Raw genomic sequence first — 12,748 nt, 5'->3', positions numbered from 1 at the left:
ATCAAGCCAGAACAAATCAACTAGGATGACAAAATTTTCAACAGATATGAAATTAAACTAGAGATTTAAATCGGGTCTTCGGTCGACGATGGACGAGAACGGAAAGAGGGCTCGCCCGGTCTCCATCTTCGAACCCGATCCTCACCCTCGCTTCGATTGTTTTAATTATTAGCATATATATATATATATATATATGTGTGTGGGGAGAAAAACTAAAACACACTATAAAAACTAGTTTTAATTATACTTTTTTTCTCATTTTAATTATTATATATATATATATAATACTAAAATAGTACCTTCTTTTTATTTAAATTTTTTAATATAATAAATTTTATAATAAAAAAATTAAAATATTTTTCTAATTGTTAATTTAAACAAATATGTGTAACAACAATATTAATTTATTACTTAAAATTTACCATTTTAATATAAATACTAAGTTTAGTTATTTTAAATAATAAAAATAATAAAATAATAAAATAAAAAGTGGTGATTTCTTTTGTGAGGATTCTCGACTCTGACCCCAAAATGGGGAATGGAGATTAAAAATCCCTAGGGGAACGGGGATGGAGAGTGCATCCTCCCACCCTGACCCGTTGTTATCCCTAAATATGATGCATGCGCTTGCTCAATAAGTCATTGGTGCTTTTGGATGGTTTGTTTTTTAGGGAGAATTTATCCATGTACCTCCTCCAACTTGTTGAGTGATGCGATTTTTATTTATTTTTTTTTTTATTAATGTTTCTTTTTTTTTTTTTTTTTTGTCTAAAATAATGGTAGGATGAGGAACGAAACCATCAATTTTTGAGTTATGTTCAGAATGACCTTTTAAAAATTTAGATAAAACCGAATCGATGGAGGCCATACATAATGATATACATCTATGAAGATAATGTGGATGTATGTATGTATAAATTAAGGGGAAAGACAAAGAGAAGTGGAGAGAGATTGCAAAGAATATATGAAATATCCACCGTAGATTTGTTAGCACGTGCAAACATATCACCACACGGTTTGGCCCCAAAGCTAAAATAATCCCTTGAAAACCGCTGTGTTTTTGCTTTCAAAACCAAAAGAACTTAATAAAATAATAATGTGATTTTTAAAAAATAAAAAATAAAAATAATAAAGTGATTTGCCAAACGGTTCCCAATCCCATAAAGATCATCCCTAATCCCATATAATATAAAGATTCTCTTCCAATTAAAAGAATTGGTGTAGATTACTTGAACCGCAGCTTTTTTATTTTTTTTAAGTTGTTTTTTAAACAATTTTAAAAGAAAAAACGTCGGCCTTTTTATGTAATTCATGGTTAATATTAGGAGACATTGGAATTTCCTTTTATTATATGCCAATAACTATGAATTATAAAGTATAATTTATTAGGTGTTCTTTAGAATATTTAAAAGGGGAACTAAACAAAGAGAGGATCTCTCAAGATTCTTGGAGAAGATTGAGTTCCATTAATTAATTAATATTTCACTTATTTATTAAGAACTTAATTAAAACCATATTAGTTTTAATCTCTCTCTCGTGCATCCAACGAGGTAATAAAATTCCTTCTTATCTATGTTGATGTGTCGATTTTTCTTTGGGATAAAACGTGTAATTATGTTCAATTTACAATATTATAATGCATTAAATGTATCGAATTGTTTGCGTTGATTATTGAGATAAGACGAGAATTAATATATATGACATAAAAAATTTTGAATTTGTATATTTAAATCTCATTTGGTAATCATTTAGGTCCTATTCGGTGATTATTTTTTTTTGTTTGTTTTTTAAAATTAAGTTTATTTTATCCACACTTCTTACAATAATTTATATTTTGTTGAGTATAATGGTTGAATTCTTAACTAAATTCCAAAAACAAAAACATATTTTTGCTACTTTTTTAATTCTCAAAATTTGACTTGGCTTTTTGAATTATTGATGAAGTGTGGATAACAAATGAAGAAATTTTGAGGTGAAAATAGTGTCCATAGGATTAATTAAAACAAAAAAACAAAAAAACAAAAAAATAAAATGGTTACCAAACGGGGCCCATTTTTTGTTTTTATTTTTGAAAATTAAGCCTATTTCATCCATAATTCTTACAATAATTTGTATCTTTGTTAAGTATAATGGTTGAATTCCAAATTCCAAAAACAAAATGATTACCAAACAGAATCTTAATTATTCTATTTTTTTCATCATCATATTTTGGGTTGTTTTCAAATAAAGAAAAATTACTCAATTTATTTAAAAATATAGCAAAATGTCACTATTTATTAGTGTCACTGATAAATGTCATGGTCTATCATTAATAGAGATATTTTGTTATACTTGAAATATATTTAGCAATTTTATCCTTTAAAACAATTATCTTTATATTTTCTAATATTTAGTTTTGATCTTTAAAAAATTGGTCTAAGAATCTATTTATGTACTCCTAGTTTTAATTTGTATAGTGTTTTCAAATGAAATCTATTCTCACGTGACATTACGTTGAATAAAAAATAAGTGGCCTAAAATTCCTATTAAATTCATCATGAAATTTTAATTTTAAAGATGAAAATAGAGAGAATTAATTCTTAAAGTATGGGATTTAAAATAAAAAAAAATGGGCAAAATTTTACATATGAAAATAAGATTCAAATCCATGAATCCTATTATCTTTTCTATATTAATTTCTTCTTGCTTGGTTATTAATTTATGAGATTTTTATTTTTGGAAAATTGGAGATGAAGCATTATATGGAATATAAATTTCCTCAAAGATATAGCAAAATATTTAAGAGTACAAAGAAAATATAAATTAAATAATTGAATAATTAAATTATGTGTGAGCATGTGTGGAAAGCAAAGCAACTAATTTGATATGCCTTTTTTCTCCCTTAAAAAGGACCCTTCTTTTCATTGTGTCTGTTGGTTTTTGGTGAATCATGTGGCTATAATGAACTCATCACCATTTTAATGCCAAACCAACATGGATATTTGTCATAATAAAAAATATATATTTTTTCTCTCTCTTCTTTCACAATTATATGGTACAATATATTAGATATATTAGTCTATTTCTATATATATATATATATATATATATTAACTCGATAAAAGCATCAACTATTATTTTAAAAATTAACGTGGTTTGTGCTCCAAGCTAAGCACGCTTAACTTTGGAATTCTTATGATTGAGCCACCAAAAAGAAATGTGCATCTTGTTGGTATAAGTAGTCATTTTCAATTCTTTTAAGCTTAACCATACTTTCATGTCTTCAGGATCCCTCTCGTTCGGTTGTGATACCGGTTCATTCATGTACCTTCCTGAATTCACCCTCCTAAACTTGGGTCGTTACAGTTGAACTAAAAAATAATATATTTAAATATTGTATGATATATATTAGGCATATTAAAATGTGTGTATGTATATATATTTACCAATTTTGAACTATTTTAAAATGTTTAATTTCATTAAAAAAAATAAATAATAAAATAAACTTGTTAATCAATATAATAAGTTGGGTATATTAGGTTGTAGTTTTGTTATCTATCATTTATGTGTGATAGAGCTACTTTGTTATATATAATCATACTTATTTGCGAATAAATTTGTTATGCTCATATTAAAGTTAGCCTAAATACTTTAGGTTGACATCATCCTATAGACGTCAAGAGTATTGACAATACTTTTACCAACGTCTTAAAGATGTCATCGACAAATCCATAGTTTTACACCACTGACTTGTATCAACATAGACAATCTATGTCGATGCAAGTCGATATTGTGTTGGCATAGCCTTGTCTAACATAACTGTCTGATGAAAAATGTCCAAGGTGTGGGTGTGCTGGCAAAGAGTTTTGCCAACGAATTTTGAAGATTTCTCGATGATTTTTGGCGTAGTCGAAAAATGTTGCTTTATTGTAGTGATAGTTACTATCGTAACAGATTTAGAATATCATCATATATATTTTCTAAAATAAGGTCATACTATTTATGTTGTGAGAGAAAGAATCAATTAGGGGTTAGGGTTAGGGTTTGGTGTAGGTGTGTGGGAAGATTTTCTCATATCTTAAACAAATATTATAAAATTGCAAGAAGCTCCTATGAGGGAATCAAGTGCTAACATTAAAATAAAAATAAAATAAATTAAAAGGTTTTGGTACAACTGTGTAATTGGGACCATTTGAGAGCTTCTTCTTAATCTTCCACACATGCCAAATTGCCAATCTCCTTCCATGTGTACGTGTGTGTGTGTGTTTTTTTTTTTTTTTTTTAAGAAACCCTAATTTTAAATGGTTTTATTAATTAAAAAAAAAAAAAGTAACCTCCTAATTATAATGAGTTGGAAAGATGACTTTTACAACTAAACATCCTCACACAAGATAAATAGATATCTTAAGTCTTCAAAATAAAAATAATAATAACAATAACAATAATAAAAATAAAAGAGATCTTATAGGTAAGTGTGTGTTAAGAGTACCATTTTTTTCTTTGGGCCTAAATGTTTTTGTTTCTTGTTTTTTCTAATGAAAGTTTGAAATCTTCATTTGATAATTTGTTTATTCTCTCTTTTATTAAAAAGAAGAAATATATAGGAATTTTTTAATTAATGAAATTATTCATTTTTCATTGTTATATTGATGTAAAATTGCGAAAGTGGAGAATCCAAACATATTTTTATTTCTCTCTAAAATAATAAAAATAAGAAGTACGATAAAAGTCGAAAATGGTAACAAACTAAACCATAATGATTAATAAAACAAAAATTTGTCGTTTTTCGTCAACAACCTATTAATCATGCCTCAATCGATTTGTCGTTTCATTTCTCCCCTCTCTTTATTTTTGTTTGTGTCCATGGTCATAAAACCAATCTAATATTCAAAAGGCACAACAATGAAAAACAATGTTGTTTAATTTAGTTAGGCTCTCACATTTTTCTGTTCAATACTAAATGCAATGTGGCCCCTTTATATTATAAATTAAGCTTCAAAGTCTATCTTCAAATTTTAGCCATTTGATAAAGACACATTTCTTGTAGTGGCCTCACAAATCAACTTAATATTCAATGCATCTTTATTTGGATAAGGGTTTCCCCAAAACAACTTCTTCTTGTCTCCAATATACACTCTAACAATGGTGAACGTAATTATTGTTTGAGAATGATTTTGAAAATAGTGCTTTCCAATGAAATACTTTTTCTTAACACGTCCTTTCGTTTCATTAAGAATGTGATTGAGATTATCTGATCCTAATAAAAATTATTTTTAACTAAATAAATTAATTCATTGAACAAACGCAATCAATTTACAAAATGACATCTATTGACAAAAACGAAACAAACCACTTCGAATAAAAAGGGAAAAAAAAGAAGAGAAAGAAACTAGCTTTTTTCTAGAAAAAAAAAAAAACAACATGCCACTAATTAAGAAATTATTAATGAGTGTATGTAATCGGGACTAAATGCATTGTATTGATGATATAAATGGATAAGTATCAATTACACTTCTAAATTTTAGAAGTAATTTATATTAAAATCTCAACTAATAATTGTTTTAAGTCGTAAGTATATGATCATGTGAGATTTATAAATGCTTCAATTAAACTTCTAAATTGTGATAAGTTAATTAAGAGAGATTTTGAAGAATAAAAAAATAAGAGAAACTATTTACATAAAATGACAAAATTTTAATCTTTTTTAATGGAGACTAATAGAAGTCTATAAGTGTTTATAAGTTTCTACTAGTGTTTATCAGTGATAGAAACTAATAGAAGTCTACCACTAATAATTAAAAATCTTTGATCGGGGTTCCCTGAAATAAAAATAAATTTCATGAAACACTACAAATAAAAATTTCAAACAATGGAACTTTAAGTTTAAATATCAAAATATGAGCGACTTCTTTTGTCATGAAAACTCCCAGAAGGTCACCCAATATAAAATTGCTCTAAATTAAACACGTTTAACTTTAGAGTTCCTATGATTGAGCCACCGAAAAAAGGTGAACCTTGTTGGTATAGGTAGTAACTTGAAGTCTTTTAAGTCTTTCTTAACCATACTTTCATATCTTTAAGATCTCTCATATTGATTTATTCATGTACCCCTCTTGAACTCAGGTCGTTAAAGATTCAGTTAATTGCCTTTTTTGTTTGTAAGGCCATAAATAGCAACTTTATAGTGGTAAAAGAAAGCTTCTTGAGTCATCTTTTGAATAGAGAACATAGTTTAATTTTATGGAGAATTTTTCTCCACTCTTAAAGAATAAATTTTGTTTGTTTGCCTTGAATTTGATCTAATACTTTGAAATATATTGCATCAATTTTCTTATAAAAGTTCAAAAGTTTAATTACTAAAATTATAAATCTCACACAATCTTAAATTAAATGGATCGCAATGAAAAGTATAAATTGTTGTATTTAAAAAAAATCATGGCTTTAATTGATATCAACGTAGTTTCACAAGTTTATGGGTATAATTAGATATTTTTCTTGATAATAATTTTTATATAACTAACCAAGCTTTTCCTACAATGGTCAGTTAAGAAACATGATAATATCAAAACTACCCTGTATATATGTTGTATACCATGAAACATGTATTCTTTGAAATACTAATATGCCATAAATATTCTACAATAATTTTAAGGTACCTTTGAGGGCATTTTTTGAAATGACTAAAATTATTTTGACCTATTCAAAATCACTTTGAAACATACTTTTAGTCATTCAAACTCAATTTTGATGATATAAAAATTACATTTACAAATGTAGAATTAAATATTAAATTAATTTTAAATGATTAAGGGCATAATTTGGATTGGCTACAGAAAAAAAAATTCAAAAAAGTCATTTTTATTTAAATTCTTGACGAAAATTGTTTAAAATAAACTTTGAAAATGTTTCAAAAGCTATTTCAATTTTTTCCAAAATGACTTATTTTTAAAATTAAACCAAACACACCTTAAATAAAGGCGTATTTTGAAGTGATTTTAAATATATCAAAAGTAATTTTAATAATTTCAAAATTACTTTAAAACACGATGGAGTTGTAACAAAATAAATTGATAATTAAAGTTAAACAAAATGGAAGATAAGAATGAAATAGAGATGGACTCAAAAACAAACAGAATCTATTGTTTTTTTTTTTTTTTTTTTTTAATTCTTTTTGGGCACTGGCCCATTTGGAATAAACAAGAAAGAAAATAGTATCTGCCTCTCACTGCCTGTAAAGTCATTTTTTCCCCCACAGCTTTGAAAAGCAAATTTGGTAATGAAATGGAACTGTAAGAGAGAATGACATCACATTGTTTCAATTATGAAATAATTATTAATTTATAGTTTTCAATCATAATTGAACTCTTAATTTATTGACAATAAAGTTTGAATGAATCCATTGAACTTGCTTCAACCACCCAACAAAGTAGACTTGCTCATCCAAACCTTGAATCCTTTTTGGCAATTTTAAATAAATGTGTTCATATGTATTTTGTTCTTTTTTTATGATTGTGTTTTTTATATGTTTCTTGGACAATTCAAATGTTGCTTTCTTGTTTTTTTTCCCCCCTTGTTTTTCCTCTTTTTCTCCTATTAACTAATGATTGTGTTATTTTCTTCATTTTAACTTTTCCCAATTTGTTTATTGTATATATGATCTATGTCCTTAGTTCAAATCAATTTGGTATGAGTAAGGTTCTAAAAAAGTCCAACATGTTCATGTGATAATATGGTCAAAATGAGTATAATTCAACGATAATTGACATATATTTCGTCCTTCGAAGTTGGAGGTTAAAATTCCTCATACCCCAGTTATTTTGTACTAAAAAAAGGTTATTCGTAGAGATGCAATGCATAAACTTCATAATACGATATTTCATCTTAATAACATAGAGATGATGTTACTCGTACGGAAGAAATATACATGAGATTGATGCATATTTTAAGTTGTGTTAAATTATAAAAAAATAACTTTAAACTTTGTCATTTGTCTAAAAAATACTCATATACTTCTAAAAAATGCAATATAACCATTGATTTTTCATGAACGTTTCAAAACTATCATTGGAAAAAAAAAAACATTTAAATTCCAAACACAAATTTGAAAATGAAATGGTGTGACAATAATCTAAAACGAAAATTTGGATCATCAAATTGTTCTAGGTCACCACCATATTATTCTAAGTTTCAATGTCTATCCAAAATTTCAAATGATTATACTCCAATGATAGTTTTGTAATACTTATGAAAGTTAAAGATCAAGGATAATATTACCCCTCTTAAAAATAATAGAGTTACAAATTTCAAAAGCATGTTTTATAATTTAATCTCAAGGCATTATTTTGACAAATATATTAAATGGGACTTAATTCTAATTTTAATTAGTACCATCGACAATACTAATAATGTTGTTCTTTCTTTTCTTTAACCATTACAATTCTTTTCCAGAAGAAGAGTTGATGTTTTACAATGAAAATTCCATATCCATTAACAAGCACTAACAAACAAAAATGGCAGGGAAAAAGGTGAAGATTTTCCACTGAATTCCAAGACCTAAGAACTAAGTACCACAATTTTTTTAGCAAATGTGCAAGAAATATATGAACATTCTACAGATTCTCATCCTTCCAGTCGCGACAACAGAAGTTTGATGTGATCACTTTACGCGTGTGCAGGACATGGCATGAACTTCATGTACGACAGTCCCTAGACACCATTTTTCTGAGGACTTCTCGGTACAAATCGCCAAAGGTCCACGGCAATGTCCACCTCTTTTCTCTTGTGAAATTTGTAAAGTTGGGGCAAGTCATATCGAAGCTAAGAGAAGGAAGAGACCAAAGAAAAGAAGAAATGACTACATTAGAACTAGAGGTTGATTTATGTTGAAATTGAATCATAATAAGAACATGAATAGCCAATATCATTGGAACTTCTAATATTTTCAACGTGTACACATCATCAAACAAACCGCCGTTACCCACCTGGCACAAAACCTCAGCACTTTGGGCGCCATAATCCCGCAAAGCCGCACGCTTTATATGCTGTAGCAATGAAATAAAAAAAGGACTTTTTAAGAACTAGAGAGGTTAGCACTTGATTGTATTTCAACAAAATTAAATCTGCTCTTGTTCCTAAACAATTTAGATATTCGCATTGGCATTACAACATCCAAATAAGCCAGGCCTTTCACAGATTGAATAACTATCAGTCTCCTCATTGTTTGACAGTCACATTGCTAGAAGAAGGCAAACACTTGTATGTATTTCTACTCGGATTGAACTCAAATGTATTGAAATATAAAAGATAACGAAATAATAATAGAACTCCCACAAGTATTCAAGTTACTTGGAACCCTCCTCTTTCTTAAGATGCCACTAGAGTCTAAGCCGCCTGAGTTCCCCTTCCTCACTCCATTTTATAACCCAATAACATAACCTAACAACTTCTGTGACTAAAATTACTAATATGGGGACAAGAGAACGTTGGTTTAAGGGAAAATAGGGTATCAAAACTAAGCTATCTGACAATCTGAGCAGAAGTTTACACTTCCTATCCAATTCTACAAACATAGTAAAATGAACATATAGAAGGGAATCCTCGAATTAGAAAAATGAAAATATTATATAAAGTGAGCTGCACGATATGCTTTTCAAGGTTAAAGCAACAGTTAATAGTTGTTCCACTGTATTTATTCCACTACATTAGTAACCATGTAATGAACACAATACGGACAAGATAATGCAAACCCGGACCTAGAGACCATGTGCAGAGTTCTTATTTGCATTGAGTTTGAACATGTGAACTTACATCTCTTGTTGAGGTCTTGTGTAAAGAATAAACGGCTTTGGATGCATGCTGAAAAAGAAATTTTGAAGAATACGAGTCAATGAAAAAATGTTGTACATATGTACTTGGAGCATCTTAGTCAGATATCAGAACTGTAATTACCTTCAAAGCTGCGGAAAGAAATTCCATATCTGCACCCTTTCGTCGTGTTCCAAATGGAGGATTCATTACAATTGTATCAACAACCTGACCTGACCATATAACAGACGTGTTAAATGTAGACACAGAAAAGAAGCTCGAAGAAAGGTTCTTGGATCAAAGAAAACAGTGCCTAGGGAAATTAATGAGACCTAAATATCAACACTTTAATTTCATCACCATCCATCTAAAGACAAAAAAACATCTAGGTGCTAACGACTTGTGCAGTATCATGAATTCACTAAACCTTTTGACACAAAGAATACTAACCAATTACCAAAACGGTCATGATCAAACAATAAACAGTAGACCTCTCTCTTTTCAAATCATTTATCATTAGTATGAAATAACCACTTTTCCTTAGTAAACGTATACTATAAAAAAAGGGAGAGAGAGAGAGAGAGAGGAAGAAAAACAGTTCATTAAAAGAGAATTGAAGAATACACATGAGGAACCAACAGCCATTATAAATTACAGATTTCTTGTGCATAACATAACATTATAGATTTCTTGTGCATAACATAACGATATGGTCCAATTCTATCAAACTAAGCCAAACCAACTTCCAAACCCACACCCATTTCTTCTCCAATGAATTCAGTGAAAAATATCACGTTCTTGAATGATTACAGGGACAGAATATACAATTTTCATCTAAACATACTTTTGTCAAAAACTAGAACACGTGTTATATTCTACAAGCATGCAGGTGCAGGATAATAATGAACAGCATTGAAGGTTAGCAAGCATGGCGTTTCAGTCTGTTACCTCTCCATCCCAAGTTCTTCACATCACACTGAACCAAGTCCATTTCCAACTGCAATTTTCAACAGATCGACTTTAAAAACAAGTGTGCAACGAAGATGATCCAAAGTATCCCAATCCAACATATGATATTCATACATAAAGTCAAAAGATAGTACCTCAAGATACTCTGCATTGGAAGATGCTATTTCAAGAGACTCGGTATCGATGTCAATTCCAGTAACATGTCTGTCCAAGAATTGTCAGACTTGAAGCATTGGATGTGTTTAAAATCAATATGTACTGAATAAAAACATTTTATCGGCTTCCATTATAGTCAGAAAAAGATTGATAACTTTCAACTATGGAACTGAATCTTTATTCGCAACCGAAAGGTCGAAACTAAAAGAGTAATAAACCAAAAGAAAATAGAGAGGAACAGGGGCAAAATGCTACTCACTCTGCACCCAAAAGTCCAGCTGCAGCTCCTAATGTACCACAACCACAACCCAGATCAGCCACTATCTTGCCACTCACATCTCCAAAAGAATTCTCTGCCTGATAAAGTTTCAAATTAATGAACCATGTTATAGACTATGATTACGTAAAATGAATATGTAATAAACAAAAGAATTTATGCCTGATAAAAGTTTCATCACTTTTCAGGAGCTTCCATTAAAAAAAATATAATTGATTATTTATCACTATAGTTGAATATGAAAGACATAATTGTTCAAAACAAATCATTTTTTAACCACCCCTGCTTTATACAATTAGATACAAAAAATTATCAACTTTTTTCTTAACCCCGTGTGGTGTATTACAAAAGACTTTCCAATTGGCGAGAAGGGAGGTAAAGCTATAGTAATGGAAGAGGGGGTGCATTTACACCAAGATACAACCATATTAATTATAGATTAAGAAAATGATGGAGGGGAGCTCCTTATCAATTTTTGAAATAGGAATTGAAGTAGTAGATATTTTAACCCGCGCTTTCAACTCATGGAATTGAGAAGCTCGGGAGTTAAATATGATTAGTAGATAAAAACCAGAAAAGTCCTGACATCTAAAACCTGCAAACGGGTATAAATTTGAACATTACAATCGTTATAATAATAAATCATCATATGGAATGATAAAACTTAAAAAATACTGTTTACCAAAAATATATGATCCTTTCTTAAGTAAACAACTTGATTTTCAATCCAATAACCCAGTAATCAAACCACTCAGTACTATGAATGGTCAAAACAACTGTTCCTTTAAGCTTGTTTTTGGGTCTAAGGGTAATTTAATATGACATCAGAGAGAAGGTTTAATAATGTTCAATTGATATTGATTTCTACTAAGTGGGTCTTCTACGAATTTCCAAACCCACGAGTAAGACGGCAGCATTAAAACATTGAACGAATCAAATTTACCATAATCCATCAACTTAAGCTATTGGGTTCCATGGCGACTTATGACATGTTTGAGAGTAAATCTAAAATGTTAAAATCACCTTTTATCATTTTCAAACTCACTCGAAAAACAGAGTTAATACGGTGAGCTATAGAGAACGGGAAAAACAGAGGTTAAAGCAAAAGGAAAAGATGAAGGAGAAGAGGTAAGAGAGATACGGTGTACAACATGCGAGAAGCAATGTGAGGTCCAGTGGGATACTGCTCCAGCTCAACCTGCATAGGAGAAACGGATTTGCTGAGTCAGTTGTGTTGATTTTCAACAAATGCGTAAAGAAACGAAGGAAAACCGCAGAGGAAATCAAACCTTTGGATTGGAGAACTGTTGAATTTGATCGAGTAAGGACTCTAATTGCTTGAGCTTCATCCTTGGGCGGGAGAGAATCTTGATGAATCCGTTTGTTGATAACCCTAATTTAGGCGATTATACCTTTCTGGAAAAGGGCGAGGATATCCTGTAGTGTACCACTCCACCAAACCAACTCACGACTTGTCCTCACTGATTCTTTCTCAATCTTCTAGTGTAAAGGATGTCGTCCCTTTTCCCCCAAGTAAAAGTTGGGAACAAGGGATTTCCTTTT

The 12,748-nt window shown here is 29.6% G+C and overlaps 1 protein-coding gene across 1 annotated transcript; it reads right to left on the bottom strand.

Moving 5' to 3' along the window:
• Positions 1–8,376: 8,376 nt before the first annotated feature.
• LOC120079049 (S-adenosyl-L-methionine-dependent methyltransferases superfamily protein) lies at positions 8,377–12,748 on the bottom strand. Its single transcript, XM_039033238.2, has 9 exons — positions 12,475–12,748; positions 12,327–12,383; positions 11,168–11,265; positions 10,887–10,956; positions 10,732–10,780; positions 9,928–10,016; positions 9,787–9,834; positions 8,961–9,020; positions 8,377–8,796 (listed from the first exon to the last, which is right to left on the bottom strand). The coding sequence occupies exons 1-9, from the start codon at positions 12,532–12,534 to the stop codon at positions 8,686–8,688; spliced, it is 642 nt and encodes a 213-aa protein (XP_038889166.1). The 5' UTR covers positions 12,535–12,748; the 3' UTR covers positions 8,377–8,685.

Source organism: Benincasa hispida, chromosome 6 (assembly GCF_027475165.1).
Source record: "Benincasa hispida cultivar pf3 chromosome 6, pf3_genome.v1.1, whole genome shotgun sequence".
Lineage (NCBI taxonomy): Eukaryota > Viridiplantae > Streptophyta > Magnoliopsida > Cucurbitales > Cucurbitaceae > Benincasa > Benincasa hispida.
Note: the sequence above shows the minus strand (reverse complement) of the source record. Positions and strands in the feature narration are given on the sequence as shown.

Coding starts and splice junctions, on each gene's coding strand:
- LOC120079049 (XM_039033238.2), bottom strand. CDS start 12,534: ATGAAGCTCAAGCAATTAGAGTCCTTACTCGATCAAATTCAACAGTTC. Junction 10,781..10,886: donor CCAATGCAGAGTATCTTGAG/GTACTATCTTTT, acceptor TGAAAATTGCAG/TTGGAAATGGACTTGGTTCA. Junction 9,835..9,927: donor TTCTTTCCGCAGCTTTGAAG/GTAATTACAGTT, acceptor TTTCTTTTTCAG/CATGCATCCAAAGCCGTTTA.